At 42.1% G+C, this 22,314-nt stretch overlaps 3 protein-coding genes across 6 annotated transcripts in view; all 3 read right to left on the bottom strand.

Annotated features, from left to right (window-relative positions):
* LOC126071871 (zinc finger protein 883-like) overlaps positions 1-18,296 on the bottom strand; it is a 231,011-nt gene extending 212,715 nt beyond the window's left edge. The window contains exon 1 of the mRNA XM_049876269.1: positions 18,208-18,296. The gene's annotated coding sequence lies outside the window, so the exon portion shown is untranslated. The remainder of the gene's footprint in view (positions 1-18,207) is intronic.
* The window catches only part of LOC126071865 (zinc finger protein 345-like), a 110,382-nt gene extending 91,877 nt beyond the window's left edge, over positions 1-18,505 (bottom strand). For 2 of the 4 annotated variants that reach the window (XM_049876235.1, XM_049876228.1), the window contains exon 1: positions 18,208-18,296. The gene's annotated coding sequence lies outside the window, so the exon portion shown is untranslated. Of the gene's footprint in view, positions 1-5,647; positions 5,706-18,207; positions 18,297-18,459 lie in introns of those variants that run through there. The other 2 variants (XM_049876234.1, XM_049876237.1) reach the window with 2 other exon arrangements.
* LOC126071870 (zinc finger protein 883-like) lies at positions 496-18,296 on the bottom strand. Its single transcript, XM_049876268.1, has 5 exons — positions 18,208-18,296; positions 14,164-14,413; positions 5,648-5,774; positions 4,533-4,683; positions 496-4,168 (listed from the first exon to the last, which is right to left on the bottom strand). Exons 2-5 carry the CDS (start codon positions 14,164-14,166, stop codon positions 2,416-2,418), a joined length of 2,034 nt encoding a protein of 677 aa, XP_049732225.1. The 5' UTR covers positions 14,167-14,413; positions 18,208-18,296; the 3' UTR covers positions 496-2,415.
* Positions 18,506-22,314: the final 3,809 nt, after the last annotated feature.

Below are 22,314 nucleotides of genomic sequence, written 5' to 3'. Positions count from 1 at the left end.
TACATTTACCAGGACAAAGCAATCCCAGTCATAGGGATACAGATGAGAAAAATTAAACCTTATGTCCACTTCAAACCCTGTGCATGAATGTTGGTAACAGTTTTATTCAAAAAGACAAAAACCAAAAAAAAACTGTAAACTCAAATATTTTTAGCCTGATAAATACACAATCTGTGGAGTATCTATACAACATACTACACAGCAAAAAAAAGGAACAATCAGTACGTTCACCAACACTGGGCAAACTCAAGTTCTTTGCAGTAAATGACAGGAGCCAGAATCAAAAAACTACAGACAGCATGACACGGACACGGGCAGGTGTCAGGAGTTCATGACTGAAAAAAAAGTGGCTGCACTAGGGAATTTTTTGGAGGAAAATGAGAGCTGTTGTGTATTTTCATGGTAGCACTTGTTCTATGACTTCATATATTTGTCAAAAGTGATACTGTACCTCCCAAAACCAAATTAATATTTTTAAATTTAAAATTGTAAAAGAAATGAACAATCACTGCCAAAGTTTGCAGTTAGGGAGAAGCAGACAGAGTAAAGAGATCACTTAGTTTCACCTTTGGGACAGATCTCTACAGGCTGATCTGTCTGTATATACACATTTTTTATAAAACTGCCAACATTATGTACACACTATTTTATACCTGCTGTCTTAGTTGTCTAGTCCTGCTGTAACAGAAATACCACAAGTAGATGGCTTTAACAGACAGAAGTTAGGCTACAAGTCCAAATTCAGGGTATCAGCTCCAGTGGAAGTCATTCTTCTCTGTCAGCTCTGGAGGAAGGTCCTTGTCATCACTCTTCCCATGGTCTGGCAGCGTCTCAGCGCAGGAACCTCAGGTCCCAAGGACATGCTCCGCTCCCAGCACTGCTTTCTTGGTGGCATGAGGTCCCCAACTCTCTGCCTGCTTCCCTTTCATTTCTTGAGAGATAAAAGGTGGGTGCAGGCCACACCCCAGGAAAACTCCCTTTGCATTGGATCAGGGATGTGACCTGGTAAGGGTGTTACAATCCCACCCTAATCCTCTTTAACATAAAATTTCAACCACAAAATGGAGGACAACCACAGAATACTGGGAATCATGGCCTAATCAAGTGAATACACACATTTTTGGAGGACATAATTAAATCCATGACACCTGTCCTATCACACATTAAACTATGACTGCTTTACCTGTGGACTAAATTTTTCTGAAGAAATTCTTTTAGTGGCAGTACAACAGTGTGACATGTAGCCAGGCATTTATCTAAAAACTCCCTTCCTGATGGACACTGACATCATTCCACCTCTCACTATTTCCACAATCTACCACAATTATCAAGGTACCACTACGGTGCCCAAGGATTTCCATAGGATGATTCTTAAAGAATTTCTAGGTCAATGTGAGGCCTTTTTGAAGGCTTTTGCTACCTGTAGTCACTATTTTCCAAGCCCCTTATATGGAAGTCAAGGAACACGGTTCCAGTTCACTGTGGGGCAGAGGAGCTCTGTGATAATCTCCAGGCCCTGCAGCAGGTGTGCGCCCAGGTGGAGCAGTAGTCACCGGTACAGCCCAGTTCAGCAGCTGCAGCCTCAACTCCTGGCTCAGTGCATTCTCTCCTTGAACTACAAAATTAACAAAAGCAGGGCTTTTTCAAGATACGGTTCTGTGCCTGTGCTGGACAGAAGCTCCACTGCATCTAGGTCAGGCTGTGGGTCTGGGCAGGCCCACCATCTCTTTGTATCCCCAGTGTGGCCCCTCCTTCAGTGACAATCCTGCCTCTCACAGCACCATTGGAGACATTTTTGAGAAATGGTGAGATGTAGGTTAAAGTCTTCTGGGCAGTTTCCTCAGTGGCAAACTAGGGATCAACTGCAGTTGCAGAAAATGTTAAGGAAATCAATGAAAACACTACACAGAGGGTATCATCCAGATTCTTTCAGAAACACTGCTCTGCATACAATGGCCAAGAGAAAATACCCAAAATAACAAGTGGTGGGATTCTGAGTGATTTTTGCTTTTCCTTATAATTTTCAGTTAAAATCAAAATTTCCACAAAGAGAACATACTGCTTTATAATGTGAAAAAGTATAAATAAAAACCTTAAAAACATGCTGATAAAACCACATGTGGTTTGTACCACAAAGGGTTGATGAGATTTTTTAATAAAGACGATTTTTATATAACAGAATCAAAATAACATTTGATACTTAACCAAAGTCTTGTGCTACAACTGAAGAATTTCTTTGCTTACAGTCGAAGAGTCTCTCCAGTGTGTGCGGTATCACAGCGGTTCTAAGGAGGGACAGCCACTGAAGGCTTTCCTTGCCTTTTACATTTACAGGATCTGTCACGTGTCATGTGTATTTCTCTTCAGCGCACCTTCTCACATTTTCAAACGGCAGAGAGAGCTGAAGATGCTCCCTCATTCCTTACATTCATAAGGCCTGTCACCACTGTGTGTTCTTATATGTTGAATTAGAGAAGAGGCCTGGCTAAAGGCTTTCAGACATTCCTTACATTCATAAGGCCGCTCTCCACTGTGTATTCTTACATGGTTGATCAGGTGGGAGGACTGGCTAAATGCTTTCCCACATTCCTTACATTTGTAAGGCTTCTCTCCTCTGTGAGTTCTTATATGAGTATTGAGGGCTGAGCGCCAACTAAAGGCTTTCCTACATTCTTTACATTCATAAGGCCTCTCTCCCCTCTGAGTTCTTATATGGTTAGTGAGGTGTGAGGACCGGCTAAATGCTTTCCCACATTCCTTACATTCATAAGGCCGCTCTCCACTGTGAGTTCTTATGTGGTTGATCAAGTGTGACGACTGGCTAAAGGCTTTTCCACATTCCTTACATATATAAGGCCTCTCTCCACTGTGAGTTCTTATATGTGTAGTGAGGCTAGAAGAATCACAAAAAGATTTCCCACATTCCTTACAATCATAAGGCTGCTCTCCACTGTGAGTTCTTATGTGGCCAGTCAGCTTTGACAACTGACTAAAGGCTTTTCCACATTCCTTGCATTCATAAGGCCGCTCTCCACTGTGAGTTTTTACATGGTTCATGAGATTTGAGGACTGGCTAAAGGCTTTCCCACATTCCTTACATTCATAAGGCCTCTCTCCACTGTGTGTTCTTATGTGAGTAGTGAGGTGTGAGGCACAACTAAAGGCTTTCCCACATTCCTTACATTCGTAAGGCTTCTCTCCACTGTGAGTTCTTATATGTGTAATCAGGTGTGAGGACCGGCTAAATGTTTTCCCACATTCCTTACATTCGTAAGGCCTCTCTCCACTGTGAGTTCTTGTATGTGTAATGAGGTGTGAGGACCGGCTGAATTTTTTCCCACATTCCTTACATTCATAAGGCCTCTCACCACTGTGAATTCTTTTATGTTTACTGAGGGATGAAGAGTAACGAAAGGCTTTCCCACATTCCTTACATTTATAAGGCCTCTCTCCACTGTGAGTTCTTGTATGCGTAGTGAGGGATGAAGCACAACTAAAGGCTTTTCCACATTCCTTACATTCATGAGGCCACTCTCCACTGTGAGTTCTTATATGGCCAGTCAGCTCTGAGGGCTTACTAAATGCTTCCCCCCATTCCTTACATTCATAGGGCCTCACTTCACTGTCAATACTTATATGTTTACTGAGGGATGAGGAAGAACTACAGGTATTCCCATATTCCTTACCATCATAAGATTGCTTTCCACTTTGAATTTTGTTTCGTTCAATGAGGGCTGAGAACTGACCAAAAGCTTTCCCAAATTCCTTACATTCATATGGCTTCTCTCTACAATGATTTCTTGTATGTGTAGCAAGAGATGAAGAACAACTACAGGTGATGCCACATTCCTTACATTTATCAATTTCCTGTCCAGTAAGAGTTTTTACATGAGTTTTTAGGTAAGAGGAACAACTGCAGGCCACTCCACACTCCTTACACTCATAGTTATCGCATCCAGTATGAGATCTGATGTGACACTTAAATGAAGACTGATACTTGGAGGCTTTTCCACACTCATGGAACTCAGGAGGATTTTCTCTAGGAGGAGTTCTTTTGATCCTGGTAAGATGTGCAATCTTGCTGAAAGATCTTCCACACTGATGACCTTCTTTCCTTTGATTTACTTTCCCTTCTTTACTCTCATGGAGGCCCTCAACTGTAAGCCTTCTGTTAAAAACAGGCAGCATGCTATTAGCAGTATGTTAGTTATAATTTCATAATTATAGTACACAGTAAATACCTGTTTTCTCCCTTGAGTTATCTCATGTGGAATAGGTTAAATCATCTCATAAAGGTCAATTCTGTTACTGTCAGTGTTCCTAAATAACGAGGCTTTCTGATAATTCAGTACAAGTGAAATATATTTCAAATACTAAATATCACACTTATGTATATGAAAATATAGTATGAAAATTCTGTGAACACAATTTTAGAGCTAGTTTTTATATACACACATACACAAAAGTAAATGCTCTGACACCTTAAGACTCACTCCTGAGATACTGTTAATAATCGTGCAAATGACACTCACCTCACATGACTCCCCAGGTAGTTACACTGCTCTTCAATGCCATGGAATTCACAAATTTCTCCTGAGATGGTGTACCAAGAGTTCTCTCTCATGAATCGCATTATCAACTGTTCACTGGACACTATCTGTCCTTTATCACCCTGTTGAGAAACTGACCGGATAATGTTAAGTGGAGTTTCACAACATGGAACAGAATTGGTGAGGAACAAGGCACCTGTGAGCGCAGAAAGACTATGAGGCATTTGGATGTTCCTGGATGTTGGCAAAGGTAAAAAGGGTAAGCGGTTTACTAAAAAATAACTCTCTGATGACTGAAAATAACAGTGTCATAATTGGGAAGCACAGTCGAAAGGTACTACATACAATGCATGTGCACGAAAGAAACGTTAAAAGAGAAATGGGGAACTTCTGTTCCATAAACACAGATGGTGTTAGAGGACTGATGTTAAAAAAAAAAAAAAGCAAAGTATATATGTGGAAATTTAGCCTCCTCAAACAGAGTTTTTCAAGGTCATTTATTTAAATGTAATCCCCTCCATGAAGGGCTTGTTCTTCAAAGGATTCTTGCCTTCCTAGTGTGTCCTGCCACCTTGGCTCGGAATAACTCCTAACTCCACTCTCCTTAGATCTTTCCCTGGGAGAACAAGTGGGCGTGGCTGACATGGTGTTCATGGGAAAAGGCAGATCACGAGAACAGGACAGATGGGAGCACCATTTCCCTGACACTGGGCCAATACTTTGGTCTCTACAGATGAACTGCTATGAGTTTATCTGCAACAAAATAATGATGTCAAATTTATAATAAACACAGTAAAACTCCAAGGAAGCACCAACCTACAAATCCATGTCCAAAGTGACCCCTGAAGCCAATGCACAATATTACAATACTTAAACACCCTCAAGGCTTTTCACCAGGAGACAAATACAAACTCAGTTTAATAAGCAGATTTTTGCTGTCAATGGAAAGACTACAGAAACAAAGCTCCATGAGAGCAGTGGACATCTGTCATGTGATTCAAAATACTCCCATTCCTCAACTGAAACCTTCAAACTATCTCCATGAGTACAACATGGTCATTCACAATGAAAAAAAAAAAATTTGAAATCCTCCTTACCAACTGAGGCCAGGTTCCTGAAGGTTTCCGTCATCACATCTCTGTAGAGTTTTCTCTGAGCAGAATCCAGCAAAGCCCACTCTTCCTGGGTAAAGTCCACGGCCACATCCTCAAACAGCACAGACTCCTAAAACAGCCCACATATTCTGGATCAGCAAGATATCATCTTCCCCAACGTGTGCAAAAGAACAGGTGAGGCTGCCAGTGTAGGGGTACAGAAAATTCATAGAAAAGTCACACAAGTTTCTCTGTTCTACTCCAGAGTTTGGCCTTTTGCAGTCTGCATTTACATCCTGACTCTTGGCATTCTATCCATAAATTTAACAATATTTCTAACACACTCAACTTATTTGTCCACGGTTTGACACTGACCAATTCCCATCTTATTCCTCTGTATATTTATGTTCCAGAACAGTCAGAACACAAAGCAGAAGGGAGAGAAATCCTCTACAAATCAATGACCTATTTCCACATTCAGATCATCATTTCTTTGCAAAAAAGCAATTTGATCTCCTCCCGTAAGACCCATCAGAACACTTAACAAAACAGGATGAGATATTAATAACTAGGAAACACTGGGGGGCTGGTAACTGTTCCTTGTGTCCTTCACCAACCATGACAGGTCTAGAAGCCTACACAAACCGGCAACCAAGGTCAACAGGAGGTGACAAGACCACCTGCCAAAAAGCAGATATTCTTTCTAAAAATTACAAATTTTTACATGTCTGTTACAAATTTTTATATGACTCAACAGATGCGCCATCATCCCCTCTGACGTTTTCCTGGAAAGAGGCAAGGAGATGAGAAAGTTACCAGAACTCAGCTGAGGGACCGAGAACATGAGAATCTAGATGTCTACACAATTCTCAAACTTAATCCAATTAAAAAGGACCATTCCAATGAACATACACCCAGGAACACCCACAAGCACACTCGATTTTAAGTCACAAAACCCTTTATTTCTGCAAAGAGCATAGTAGCATGCCCTTGTGTTTGCTGACCTTGAAGAACAGGTTAAGATTCCCATTTTGTAAGGAAGGTAACTGAAATGCAGAGGGCTTAGCAGTTAATTTGCCCATGAATCCTAAGAAATTTACCTGCCCTGTAGAGCTTCTACTTCAAAATGTTTTCACATTGGCACCCACTAAAAGGTACATGAGCATATGACTACCTGGACCCTGATGTCTAGAACTACCCAGATGTAGGGCCCACTAAGGATTAGACTCTGAGAGACAGACTCAACAGACTGGTGTTCACATTCGTGAAGAGACAAAAGGCCACCATATCACATTTCTGATGCTGAAATGGGACTGAACAGCAGGGCAGCTGCAGGATAGCTATGCTCCTCTTGTCAGGGCAGGGGTGAGTAAATTGCCTAGGTCGTGTCCAGTTATTCCTGGCACAATGGAGTTAAAACAAGCTTTCATCCTTAGGCAAAAATCTAAATGTCTTCTCCATTGTAGGGAAACAGGTCGTATACGTCAAAGTCATCAAAAATCCTACTACACATTACTACAAAATATTAATGATCAAATATTCCATTTATTGAGCAACTACAATACAGGAAAGGTTTTGGAAAAACCATTACACTCCAGTTATAACCACTCTATTAAACACACATTATGTGAAATAGGTTCATAGCTATTTCAGCAAACTTAAGGGATTATCAGTTAATCATATACTCAATACTGCCCAAGTAGAATGTAGACGAGCCAGGGTCAGAATGCAGGCTCGTGTGTATCTGAAGCCTAAATTCCTCACAGCTCCACTTCTGCTCAGGGGCATACGCTTTTGGTGTGATTCTGCCTGTCATAACACAATAACAACATGAATGACATAGGGTTCAACTGAGTACTATGACAAGGAGACAAAGGAAACATTCCAATCAATTCTGACAACACTGAGATCTTCCTCCCAGCAAAGTCCTGTGTCTCTGGCAAAACGGTAAGTGAATTAAGTCAGTCACAAAAGGACAAATATTCTATCATCTCACTTTTATGATATATCTAGAAAAAGGCAAGTACATCAAAATGTGTAACACATAACTGAAAAAAACTAAACAACACCTAAACGAATTCACCACCGGTCTGCATGTGCTGGAAGATTAATGTTAAGACATCAGTGTTATTGTAAGTGTTCTATGAACTGAATGGAATCCCCATCAAAACTCCAGTGTCTTACTGGCAGAAATGGCTTCTCAAATTCATACAAATTGCAAATGGCTCAAATAGACAAAACAATTCTGAAAAAGAAATAAATGGGACAATGCATATTTCCTGACATCAAAAGTTACTACAAAACTACATTAACCAAAACAGTTATACACGGGTATAAAGACGTACATATAAAACACAACAGAATTAAACTAAATCTATGCTCAGTCGATTTTCAAGAAGGATGCCAACATTATTCGACGGGGAAGTAATACTCTTTTCAACAAATGTGCTCAGACAACCGGATTTCCATATGCAAAACAATGAAGTTGGACCCTACCTCATACCACATGCTAAAAAATTAAAAAAAAAAAAAACCTCAGTTGCAGTCAATTCCAAGTCACAGAAGACCCACGTGGGCCAGGGTACAACTGCACTCCACAGAGTCTTCAATGGCTGTGGTCCCTTGTGAGTAGGTCACAAGGCCTTTCTTCTAAGGCCCTCTTGGGTGGATTGAAACTAGCAAACTTTTGATTCACATTCAAGCGCTTAACTGTCTGCACTACCCAGGGAATGCACCATATACAAAAATTACCTGAAAATGGATCAAGGATCTAAATATTAGTCTGAAATTGATCAAACATGCAATCAAGATGCACTGATAATTACCAGTGATTGGAATGCAAAAGTTGGAAACAAAAAATGGTAGTTGGAAAATATGGCCTTGGTGACATAACAGATCGAATGACAGAATTTTCCAAGACCAATGACTTCTTCATCACAAATACATTTTTTCACCAACATAAACGGCGACTATATACATGTACCTCAACAGATGAAATACACAGGAATCAAGTCGACTACATCTGTGGAAAGAGACGATGGAGAAGCTCGATATCATCAATCAGAACAAGGCCAGGGACCCACTGAGGATCAGATCATCAATCACTCATACGCAAGTTCAAGTTGAAGCTGAAGAAAATTAAAGCAAGTCTAGAAGAGCCAAAATACGGCCTTGAATATGTCCTACCCGAATTTAGAGACTATTTCAGGAAAATATTTGACAAATCGAACACTAATGACCAAAGACAGACGAGTTGTGGAATGACATCAAGGATATCATACATGAAGAAAACAAGAGACCATTGAAAAGACAGGAAAGAAAGAAAAGATCATAATGGATGTCAGAAGAGACTCTGAAACTTGTGCTTGAACATATAGTAGCTAAAGTGAGATGACGAAATGATGAAGTATTAAGGGCTGATCAGAAGATTTCAAAAGGCAGCTCAAGAAGACAAAGTATTATAATGAAATGTGCAAAGACCTGGAGTTAGAAAACCAAAAAGGTAGAACACACTTGGTACTTTTCAAGTATAAAGAACTGAAGAAAAAAATTCAAGCCGTGACAAGATGAGAAGGCAGAAAAGGACAGGAGTTGGTTAAACGGACATGAGAAATGTGGGGTGGAAAAGAGGAGTGTACTGTCACATTATAGGGAGAGCAACTAGGGTCACATAACAACGTGCATATAAATTTTTGTATGAGAAACTAACGTGAACTGTAAACTTTCACTTAAAGGACAATAAAAAAATAAATAAAAATTGAAGCCCCGAGTTGTAATATTGAAGGATTCTATGGGGAAAATGTTGAACAATATAGGAAGATGGATGGTTTCACAGAATCACCGTACCAAAAGACCTGGTCGACATTCAACCATTTTGGGAAGTATCATAAGATCAAGAACGAATGGTACTGAAAGAAGAAGTCCAGGCTGTACCGAAAGCAGTGATGAAAAACAAGGCTGCAGGAATTCACAGAACATCAAATGAGATGTTTAAATGAACAGATACAGCACTGGAGGAGCTCACCTGCCTATGCCAAGAAATCTGGAAGACAGCTGCCTGGCCAACTAATCAGAAGATATCCACCTTTGTGCCCATTCCAAACAAAGGTGATACAATAGAATTCAGACATTATCGAACACTATGCCTAGGATATCAATCCTTATGCATTCTATTGCATTTCTGACAATTTCCCATTTTCCTAAATTAATACCTCGTACATTCCACATTCTAATTATTAATGGATATCTGCAGCTGTTTCTTCTCATTTTGAGTTGTGCCACAACCACAAATGAAGGTCCTGAAAGCTTGACTCCATCCACGTCATTAAGGTTGACTCTACTTTGAGGAGGCAGCTCTTCCCCAGTGGTTTTTTGAGTGCCTTCCAACCTGAGGGGCCCAACTTCCGGCACTATATCAATGTTCTGCTGCTATTCACAAGGTCTTCACTGGCTAATTCTTCTCAGAAGTAGACTGCTGGGTCCTTCTTCCTAGTCTGGAAGCTCAGCTGAAACCTGTCTGCCACGGATGACCCTGCTGGCATTTGAACACCGGTGGCATAGCTTCCAGCATCACAGCAACACAAAAGCCCACACAGTACGAAAAACTGACAGACATGTCGGGGTCGGCAACTACAGACACTTTAACATGTGGGGTAGAGACAACTAATCATCTAATTGAAACTATGAATGTATTCCTACTTCCTCTACATGCAAATATCAATTCCAAGTAGATTAGCTTTAAATGTCAAAATGGAAAACTGTAACATTTTCAGAAGTTATAAACAAACGATTTCATGACAATAGTAGAGAGTGAAAAAAACAAGACAGAAGAGATTGACAGAGCGCTGGTGGCAACGTGTTTAAGAGATCAGCTGCTAACCAAAAGGCTGACAGTTCAAATCAATCATCCACTCCATAGAAACCCTATGGAGCAGTTTTCGTCCGTCCTATAGCGTCATTTTGAGTCAGAATCGACTAAACAGCAATGGGTTTGGTTTGGAAGACATTGACAAATTCAATTATATTAAAATTTAGGACTATTCATCAAAGGAAACAAAAAGTGAGTGGGTACCTAAGCTACACGCTAAGAAAAAATTTGTAATAAACATACCTATTTCCAACCTCTACAAAGAATCCCTAAAAGGTCATAAAAACGTGAATTTACAGTGGGAAAATATGCACAGCCTTGTCAGTACTGTAGTAGTGCAAGATCGCTGCATAGTAAAGTTACAGTAAGATACTATTTCACACCCATTACAAAATAAAAACTGATAAATTTGAGAACCTCTGTATAGACCAAGCAAATGGAACAGATGAAATACATATACTTACTTCATAGAAGGGAAAACTGGTAAACAAATAAGGTTAAATTTGGCTATGATTTGCAACTCAGCCATTTTCCCCTCACTGGAGAGGTATCGTGTACATACAGTATGGGAAGAGAATGACAGAGCGGCACTGTTCACAAGAGCAAAAACTAAACTTTAAACAACACAAGTTCCTTAAGCTGTTCAAAGGAGCGGTGAATTGTGGTCAATTCATCAAGCGGAACACATACATGCACAGGGACATGCGTAGACTAGAGCTACAGACACTAACATGTGTGAAACTCAAAAACATCATGAGGAAAACAATTCACTAAGGAACACATACAGAGTAACTGCATTTATACAAAATTGAAGAAATACATTGTTTACGAAACTAAGACCCAAGTGGTGAAGCTGGAATAATGGCAACAATAATAAATTTCTAATATATAGACTGTAGTTACCTCCAGGTTAAAGAGATCAGAGCGGGACATACTCAGAGCCTCTAAGAACACCCCAAGTTTTGTTCATACTTGAGTTTTTATATTAGTGTTGTTTAAACATTACATGAAAAGTTTCATGCATTGTTAGATCATAATACCTTTTACAATAGAAAGCTAAAGCATTATTTAAAACTTGGAAAAAAACGTGATTTTCACTTATTAATTTTACCAAGGACATCATGCTTGGCGAAGTAGAATTTCAGTGAAAAAGAAGACCCTTAAGGAGATGAATTGACACAGTGGCTGTAACAATGAGCTCAAACACAGCAATGGCTGTGAGGATGGTGCAGGACCAGACGGTGTTTTGTTCTGCTGTACAAAGTGAGTTGGCGCCGACTCAACAGCACCTAACAACATAGCGACAATTTTCTCAAGTAATCTGACAACCCCTTCATTTTGATTTAACTTGTCTTAGGTCAGCAGGGTTTTTATTCCTAAACTTTTCATGCCTGAATCTTAGAAATTCACATTTATAAAACACAGGAAGTTTTATGAAAGCAAAATGTCCATTCTTGGTGCTAAGATTTAAAAAAAATACCACCATCATCAACAAAAAATCAGGAAAAACTAAGGTCCACCAAACGCAATACTATGGCATTTTATAACATTTACACTTAAGCTAGCTATGTATTGTATGAACAGACCTCCTGGATAATTTCCCTGTAAAAACAAGCACAAATTCCATGCTATAGGATGTGTAACAAAGTTGGAGGAACGGGGGTGAGGGGTGGAGATGAAAAGTGGCACTTGCCTGGGCTGCAAGTTCAGGGGGTCTCCAGGCAAGGCGTGGAATAACATTCCAAAGTGCCACAAATAGGAAAGGTGCCTGACTCAGGCAGCTAAAAAACAGGGGGAAGGCATTTCAGCAGATGCACGGCCGCAACCAATGTCTATTCATTTTGAAATGGGGGCAGGGGGAGGCAGCACAACTTAGGGGTTGCTCCTGAGCGCTCAAAATGGGGGCAGTGGCACAACAGACTGCGCCCGGTCACTCGTTACCTTCCCTACACCTCTGAGGAGAAATAAAAAAAATTTTTATTCCATTTGTTCGCACTGACATAAAGAAATTCTAGCAAGACGATTAAAAAAGTTACAATAAAGCTGATTATCTAAAGGTAACTAACAGAGGAAAAAACTTCTGGATGAGCCAAGAGTAGGAACAAGTCTTCATGAAGTATCCTTTCTAAGTTCATAATGAGATTTGAACTTTGAAGACATTATCTATTGGAAAAACACAATTTCATTAAACTAAGTTATACTTTTAAACATGCGAAAAGTCAAAACAAATGTTAAGTGTTTTTACCAGGAATTCACATTCATAACAATAAAACCGGAAACCCTGGTGGCGTAGTGGTTAAGTGCTACAGCTGCTAACCAAGAGGTCAGCAGTTCGAATCCGACAGGCGCTCCTTGGAAACTCTATGGGGCAGTTCTACTCTGTCCTATAGGGTCGCTATGAGTCAGAATCAACTCGACGGCATTGTTTTTTTTTTTTTTTTAATAATAAAACCATTTAAAATTTAATCATTTACAACCCAACTGTTATTAAATGGTCTAATACATCTGTGCAAATCACAAAAATATAAATTAGAGCTCTCTTTCTAAACACAGTAACCAAGGAAATCAGAGTCTGTACATACATTTTATCTCAGCCAGGAGAATGCTGCTAAAATATTTAACATATTGGGGGTTCCAGCATGACTTCCTAATGTAACAGGAGTCTTTAAGAATCTTCTCAAGATTTAAGAAAGTTTCACAGTAACTTTTACATAATAAGCATTTCGCTGTGTTTGAGAAGTTTTAAACCTATTAAATGGAAAAAATTCTCCGTAGAAACATAAAAACTTGATTCCAAAATTTTCTTCAAGTGCAGACTGTGACCCTGGGAAGTTAAAAAAAAAACCATCTCCTATTGTTTTTCCAGCAAAAAAAAAAAAAAACACTCTTAGATTCCAATCCAAGACCGGGGAGCAGTAAAATAATTTCACAGTTTACCACCAGCTCTAGGCAGAGACAGGCAGGGAGGACATGGACCTGGAATGGGACTCGTGCTTCTTGCACACCTGAAAGCCTCAAGCAAATCCAGCGTCCCATAAGGGGGGCAGGGGGACAAGATGATGGTTTTGGAGACACCACACATGATCCAGCTGGACTCACTCTCCTACCTCATTCCTTTGGTGAGGTCATGAGAGCACTAAACCTCATGCAGGATCCCATAAAGAGCCAGGGTTCTTGCCCTACTATCTCTCCTGTTCTCCACCCCCTTACACAGTGTGCGAGTTAGAGCTCCAGTGTTAGAAAAGACTGCAGTGCCTGGGGGAAGCAAAGAACACTGTTTGCAGTGATGGAACAAGGCCTGCTCTGGAGGCCCTGGGGCTCAGCCTCCTCAATCACAGCTGTTCTGATTCAGGCTCTGGTCAGGAGATCTGTCATTCAACACAGAGCACCAAGGCCCAGGGTGGGGATGGTAATGCCCCATGGTGCCAACTTGGAAGTCACAGAAGGAAAATGACCCAGGCATCCAAGGCTTTAAAAACCGCATTAGGTGTACAGGAAGGGCCCCGTTGACAATGGCGCTTCTTAGGATAAAGACCTTGGCCTCTTCTGCCACCGAAACACAGACCTGGGAGTATATAGCTGGTTCCCCAACAAATCACATTGAGCTTCACCTGTTTATGCTAACAATTACCCAGTTCTCCGTGGTACTCACCATTTCCTGCCTCCAGCCTCTTGAAGTCTAAGCGAATGTTCTCTCTACAGCCCAAGAAACCAGTGAAGGCAAGAAGGATGGGAATGGAAGCAAAGCCACTAGGAAGTCTGGAGGCAGATGAATAATGTTTGGTCTACACAGCCCGTCAGCAGTTGAAATCCTTACTCGTGATTTTATAGATGTGTTAGGTGGTTGTCCTAGGTCCACAGCTGCCTAGACTGGACCACTTCTTTCTGATCACACTTGGGACCTGAAATGGAAGAAGATGAGGAATGGTGTGGGGAGACGGTGTTGAGTAACTAAGGAGTATCAGATCCTTGGCTTCAGCTCTTTGCCTGGGCAGGGCTTTCTCCCAGGCTCAAGGCATCGCTCCACCTTGATGGTATCTGCATTCTTCATGCAGCTCTACAGGTTTCAGCCGTATGGCACAGAAATCACAGATGGAGCAATTTCCTCATCCCAGAGCAGGAGAAGCATCCAGGCCTGGCCAGGCTAGAAAATTTGAACCTGATTTCCACAGGGTGTCAGAGGCCCAAGGGTCAGACTATGTTTTCAGATGGGCATCTTTGCTTCTTGTAAATCCATACAAACATTTATAATTGATATCAACATGGGTGAATTTCCAGAACATATTTTTCAACTTTGCTTAAAGAATCCATGATGACTCCTTGATTTTTCATATGTGAAGTTAAACTCTTTTTTAAAAAATTCTCATTTCATTTATATCATTGTAAAAGTGATCTGCATTTTTCTGGTCAATTTTGCAATTTACATTTCTTTCTTTCTGCTGCAGTGGTTAAGAGCTTTGCTGCTAACCAAAAGGTCAGCAGTTCAAATCCACCAGCATCTCCTTGGAAATCCTATGGAGTTCTACTCTCTCCTACAGGGTTGGTATGAATCAAAAGCAACTTAATGGCAATGGGTTTTTTTTTTTGGTTCTTTATCGTGAGATTTTTTTTTTTTTTTTTTCTCCCACCCAAGGAGAGAGAGCTACACAGATGTTTGATTAGGTAAGATCTTGTTACCAAAGGAAAATACATGGCTTCCATCCTACATGGGATTGATGTCATGGGGATGTAGGGAGGAATGCGGGCATTTCAAAGATTAAATGCCAATTCTAGGCAGTGATAACCTAGAAAAACAAAATCACATTTGAGAAACTGCAGCAATGAAAGAATGGACTCTTCAATGATTTTGGAGTTAGCAATGATTCTCAAACAGGACGATTAAAATTACACATTTTAAGTGTTGAAATTTACGCAGCTGCTGTTTGATTTTCTGGCCTCTACATATTTCTTCCTACCTTTTGCTGTATGTAAAAGAGTGTCCTTTTGTTACTCTTACCTTCCACAGATTAGAGACACACACATTACCTTCATTCTATATTATTACGTTTGCTTTAAATACAAATATATTTTCCATTTATATTACAAATTCTATATACATTATCATCAATTAAAATTTTACTTTTTCACGTTTGAAGTTACGTTTTATAAATGAACACTTTCCAATAGCTATACACCTCATATTCTTAAAACAGAAGTACTTTCTAAAACAACTATTTCAAAGAATGAGGCACAATCAACAATACTGCAGCACGGCTGATCAGGAGATAGCGAAATATTTCCATAAAACACGCCTCTCGTTTTGCCCTCAATTCCAGTATTTGCTGCTCTGACAAAGGAAATACGCCTGGTTTTTAACTGCAAAAAACCTTCAACCTGTTAAGTGTGGCTATCTTTTTTTTATCTGGAAGCAGAAATTACGGCTGTCTCATTAGCATCTAGTCCAGCACAGAACCTGTCTCTATCTATGCTTAGGATCTCGGAGAAACACTGGGTGTGTGATCTCTATAAACTGCCTGTCTCCGATGTTAACCTTGTTCAGCTACATCACGTGGCCATACTGTCTTTGGCACAACTGTGACGGGAATTTCTGCCTTAGAGCCAAGTGAATTCCTGGAAATGTGCCCCTTAATCAGTATTTTCCTCCTAAAGTGGGGATAACTATGGTCATAAATTAGCATTCTAGTTTCAATTCATGTTTCTTATTTTTTCATCTACGTTGCAGTCCTGTAACAATTAAACTGAAAATCAAATCCACTGTCATGGAGTCAATCTGGCTCACAGCATCCCTACAGCACAGGAAAGAAGGACCCTACAAGATTTCCAAGGCTGTTTTTTTTCGGTTTAATCTTATGGATGCAGACTGGCACATCTTTCTCCCACAGATTGGATTGTTATTGTTGTTAGCTACCTTCAAGTCGGTTCCAACTCATAGCATCCCTATGCACAACACAATGAAACACTGCCCGGTCCTGAGCTATCCTTAGAATCCTTGTTACGCTTGAGCTCATTGTTGCAGCCACTGTGTCAATCCACCTCGCTGAGGGTCTTCCTCTTTTCCGCTGACCTTGTACCCTGCCAAACATGATGTCCTTCTCCAGGGACTGATTCCTCCTGACAACATGTCCAAAGTATGTAAGACTCAGTATTTCCATCCTTGCTTTTAAGAAGCATTCCGGTTGTACTTCTTCTGAGACAGATTTGGTTATTCTTTTGGCAGTCCATGGAATATTCAATATTCTTCACCAACACCACAATTCAAAGACATCAATTCTTCTTCTGTCTTCCTTATTCATTGTTCAGCTTTCACATGTGTATGATGTGATTGAAAATACCATGGCTCAGGTCAGATGCAACTTAGTCTTCAAGGTGACATCTTTGCTCTTCAACACTTTAAAGAGGTCCTTTGCAGCAGATTTGCCCAATGCAATGCGTCTTTTGATTTCTTAACTGCTGCTTCCATGGCTGCTGATTGTGGATCCAAGTAAAATGAAACCTTTGACAACTTCAATCTCTTCTCCGTTTAACATGACGTTGCTCATTGGTCCACGGAGTGAATGGTGGGTTCAAACCACCGACTTTTCAGGTAGCAGCCAAGTGTCACTGGGGCTCCTGAACAATTAAACCAGGGGAGGTAGACATCACTCACAATAATCTTATTTCATGATAACTGAGAAAAGACTGAAGTTGTCAAGGATATCATCCACAACCAACACCCATGGAAGCAGCAGTCAAGAAATCAAACAACTGATTACATAGGGCAAATGTGCAGCAAAAGATCTCTTTAAAGCGTTAAAAAGCAATGATTCACTTGTATGAGTAAGGCGTGCCTGACCCAAGCCATGATATTTTCAATCACCTCATATGTATGTGAAAGCTGGACAACAAATAAGAAAGACTGAAGAATTGATGCCTCTGAATTATGGTGCTGGTAAAGAATACGGAATACACCAAAAGTGCCAAAAGAATAAACAAATCTGTCTTGGAAGAAGTACAGCCAGAAAGCGCCTTAGAATCAAGTATGGCGAGGCTTCATCACACAAATTTCCGACATGTCAGGAGAGACCAGTCCCAGGAGAAGGACATCATGCTTGGCAAAGCACAGGGTCAGGGAAAAAAACAAAGACCCTCAGCGAGATGACTGACATACTGGCTGTAACACGGGGCTCAAACATAATGACGATTATGAAGACGGTCCAGGACCAGACAGTGTTTTCGTTCTGTTGTACATGGACTCACTATGAGTAAGAATCGACTCGACGGCACCTAACGACAGCGGCATAGGGCAGAACCACCCCCACAGGGTTCCCAAGGCTGTAATCTTTAAGGAAGCAGACTGCCACATCTTTCTCCCGCTGAGTGGCTGGAGTGGATGATGGGCTCCAACCGAGCGCTTAACCACTGCGCCACCAGAGCCCATTAACAAACCAGGGGAGGGGGAGACGCCTCCCCACAACCCCACTTCCTTGAGAACCCCCAAGAGCTTCCCAACAGTCCTTGCCGGCGGGGACGCAGGCGGACGACGGAGCCCGGTGCGGGGCGCACTCAGGCGGCGGCAGCGGGGCGCTCACAGGCTAACTCCCCGGGCTTGTCACCCCGCATTCCTCACAGACTCCCGGCGACGCGGACACCCCTGGTCTCCGCCCACGCACGGCCTCGCCTATTAACGCCCCGACACACCTAGGCCTCGCCCCCCTACCTGGCCGTCCCGACGCGGCGGGCGCGGGACTCCTCAGCCGGGCTGGGAGAGCACAGCGGCCGCTTCGCTGCGCCGCCGGCCGAGGCCCAGGCCCCGGAGAAGAGGCAGCGCCGGCGGCGGGAGGCTGCAGGCCAAGTCCGGCTACGGAGGCCCCGCGGCCCGGCACTATCCGGAACCCCAGCGGGCCCCCCCGGCCGGCGGGCTGGACCTGGTACCGGCCCAGGCCGGACGCCGGCGGCGCCACAGACGTACCTCACGCCCCAGCCGGCCGACCGCGAATCATGGCTGCCGGCCGCGCACGCGCACTTCCGCTTCCTGCGCTGAGCTCTCGGCGGGAGGGGCGGGGTGCCGGCGCGGAGGCAGAGGGCTCCGCCCAGTGGTGGGCACGTTCAGGGACTTGGCCTCGGACTTGGGTTCCTCCTCTTGCCTTTATTTCCTCCGTAAACAGAAGCCTCAAACCAAACGACCAGTTGCCAACTAGTCAATCCTGACTCATACCGACCGTATAGGACAGAGAACTGCCGCATAAGGTTTCCTAAGCTGTAAGTACAGCCAGATGCTCCGTAGAAGCAAGGATGGCCTCTCACATACTTTGGAGGCACGAGTTCCTGGAGAAGGACATCACGTTTGTTAAAACAGATGGTCAGCGAAAAAGATGGATTGACACAGTGGCTGCAACAGTGGGCTCCAGCTTAGCGATTGTGAAGATGACTCAGGACCAGGCCTTGTTTCCTTCTGTTGTACGGAGGATCACCGTGAGTCAGAATGGACTGGAAGGCACCTAACAACAACAATAATCTTTAAACAGACTCAGGCAAATCTCCGTATAGCTTACACTTTTGAGGGCACAGTCAACATCAGTGAACAAACTAAAAAAAAAATTGTTAAAAGAATTAATGAGAGGTAGATTGGAAAAAAGATTAGGGAAAATAACAAAAGTAAACTAATACTGCTGAAGAAATATCCTTAGCAAGAGGGACATTTCACCTGAGTCTACGAATTAAAACATGAGGGGTCCCCATGTGGGACATGGGTAGAAAGAAATTGGAACTAAGGCAGAGACTGCTTTTCCTTTTTGATTTTGTGATTAATTGACTGGGTCTAAAAGTAATAAAGAAAGTTGTGTTGAGAATTGCTCCCAGATTTCTGACTGTATGGCAGAGAACTTCCTTTTCACTATTCACTTCATAACTATAAACTGTTGGTGCCATGAATAGAGATTGAAACAAAATTCAGGAAAGAAAAATATTTATTCTGGAAATTCCTTTCTCCCCTCCCTCTGTGTTCAACACTACCACCTCTCCATCCCGCCTTACACCAGCTAGTTTTTATAGTAACCTGATACCTGTTTCACCTCTTCTTGTTGTTGTTAGGTGCCTTCAAGTCTCTTCCAACTCATAGTGACCCTATGTACTTCCCAGTCCTGCACCATGCCCACATGCTTGAGACCATTGTTGCAGCCACTACGTCAGTCCATCTCATTGAGGGTCTTCCTCTTCTTTGTTGACCCTATACTTTGCCAGGCATGATGTCCTTCTCCAGGGACTGATCTCTTCTGACAACATGTCCAAAGTATGTAAGACATAGTCTCACTATCCTTGCTTCTAAGGAGCATTCTGGTTGTACTTCTTCCAAGACAGATTTGTTCGTTCTTTTGGCAGTCCATGGTATATTCAAAATTCTTCCCCAACACCACAATTAAAAGGCATTAATTCTTCTTCTGTCTTCCTTATTCATTGTCCAGCTTCACACGCAGATGATACCATTGAAAATACCATGGCTTGGATCAGGTGCACCTTAGTCTTCAAGGTGACATCTTTGTTTTCTTCACCTCTTTGTGTACCTTGTATCATGTCTTACAATAAAATTGGGCAGAAGGAAGGGTAGTGCCTTCCTTGGGACATGGAATCTTGGCGTGGGGGACCCATACAGACCTCACCCTATGTTGTCTCATTATTTGTATCCTTTTTGTTATATTAAAGATGTTAACCTAAGTATAGCCCTTTTTGTATATTCTGTGAGTCATTCCATTGAATAAACAAACCCAAGGACACTGTACTCTTAAACTTGTGAATTCTGCTTTAGCTCCTTTTAGGTAGGGTCAGAAAAGTGGTGCATGGGCCAAACCAAAAACCAAACCCACTACCGTCGAGTCGATTCCAACTTTATAGGACAGAGTAGAACTGCCCCATAGAGTTTCCAAGGAGCACCTGGCGGATTTGAACTGCCAGCCCCTTAGTTAGCAGCTGTAGCACTTAACCACTATGCCACCAGGGTTTCCACTGCATGAGCAGCTGGCTTAAAGGATGGTGTCCTTCTAAATTGTGAGCTATGACTCAGCTCTAGGTGGGTAGGGGCAGAGGGGGAGTTCTGAGTGGACAGCTGGCAATAAGGATGGAGAAGTGGGAAGGTGAGGACTGAAACTCCACATCTTGGGGATTGGCTTCATACTGATTCTTACCAGGCAAATGGCGATGAAGGCAGGATTTACCGCCTACATAACAAATTCCTCCATCTGTATTAGTCAACAGGCCCTCTTGGGCCTGGGTACAATCTTTTTCCCAGTGATGAGTCCTGGTATTATTCAGCATTATTTGTTGAGTCTACCCGAATCTCGAGCACCTGTAAAGCCTAATCATCTTTCCAGGCTGACTCCCATCCCTTACCTTCCTCCTGGAAAAGAATTCCCTCTAATCTACATTAAAAAAACCATTGCCGTCGATTTACTTACATAGTTAATAATTCCTTTCCCTCTGAATCAAGCTTCCCATTAAAATTGAATTTGGTCTGTCCAACCATGCCTAAACTAGTAGCTAGCTCCTCTGAGACCCTTTTGCATCTTGTGGGCCAGTGCTGTTGAATCCATTATCCAGGTTCATGCCAGTGTGTATGAAAGGCCTAAGTACAGTAAGGATACATGTTTTGTGCCCAAAAAAGTAGTTTCCCCCATGCTATTGTTAGGGGAGTGGTAGTCACTCTATGTGTGATTTAGTCTGAGCATGCCATATCAGGAACAGATGGTACTGAAGGAAGAAGACCAAGCTGCTCTGAAGGCATTGGTGAAAAACAAGACTACAGGAATTGATGCACTATCCGTTGAGATGTTTCAACAAACAGATGCAGCGCTGGGGGTGCTCACTTGTCTATGCAAAAAAATACGGAAGACAGCTTCCTGGCCAACTGACTGGAAGAGATCCATATTTATGCCTATTCCCAAGAAAGGTGATGCAACCGAATGTGGAAATTATACAACAATATCATTAATATCACACACAAGCAAAATTTTGCTGATGATCATTCAAAAATGGCTGCTGCAGTGTATCTACAGGGAACTGCCAGAAATTCAGGCCAGTTTCAGAAGAGGAAATACAACCAGGGATATCACTGCTGATGTCAGATGGATCCTGGCTGAAAGCAGAGAATACCAGAAGGATGTTTACCTGTGTTTTATTGACTATGCAAAGGCATTCGACTGTGTGGATCATAACAAATTATGGATAACATCGGGAAGAATGGGAATTCCAGAACACTTAATTGTGCTCATGAGGAACCTTTACATGGATCGAGGGGCAGTTGTGCGGACAGAACAAGGGGATACTGACTGGTTTCAAGTCAGGAAAGCTGTGAATCAGGGTTGTTTTCTTTCACCATACTTATTGAACCTGTATGCTGAGCAAATACTCCGAGAAGCTGGACTATATGAAGAAGAACAGGGCATCAGAACTGGAGGAAGACTCATTAACAACCTGCATTATGCACATGACTCAACCTTGCTTGCTGAAAGTGAAGAGGGCTTGAAGCACTTACTGTTGTTGTTGTTGTTGTTAGGTGCCCTCCGGTCGGTTCTGACTCATAGTGACCCTATGCACAACAGAACGAAACACTGCCCGGTCCTGAGCCATCCTTACAATCGTTGTTATGCTTTATCTCATTGTTGCAGCCACTGTGTCAATCCACCTCGTTGAGGGTCTTCCTCCTTGCCGCTGACCCTGTACTCTGCTAAGCATGATGTCCTTCTCCAGGGACTGATCCCTCCTGACAACATGTCCAAAGTATGTAAGATGCAGTCTCGCCATCCTTGCTTCTAAGGACCATTCTGGTTGTACT

The sequence above is a fragment of the Elephas maximus genome, chromosome 3 (genome assembly GCF_024166365.1).
Source record: "Elephas maximus indicus isolate mEleMax1 chromosome 3, mEleMax1 primary haplotype, whole genome shotgun sequence".
NCBI classification, from domain to species: Eukaryota; Metazoa; Chordata; class Mammalia; order Proboscidea; family Elephantidae; genus Elephas; species Elephas maximus.
Note: the sequence above shows the minus strand (reverse complement) of the source record. Positions and strands in the feature narration are given on the sequence as shown.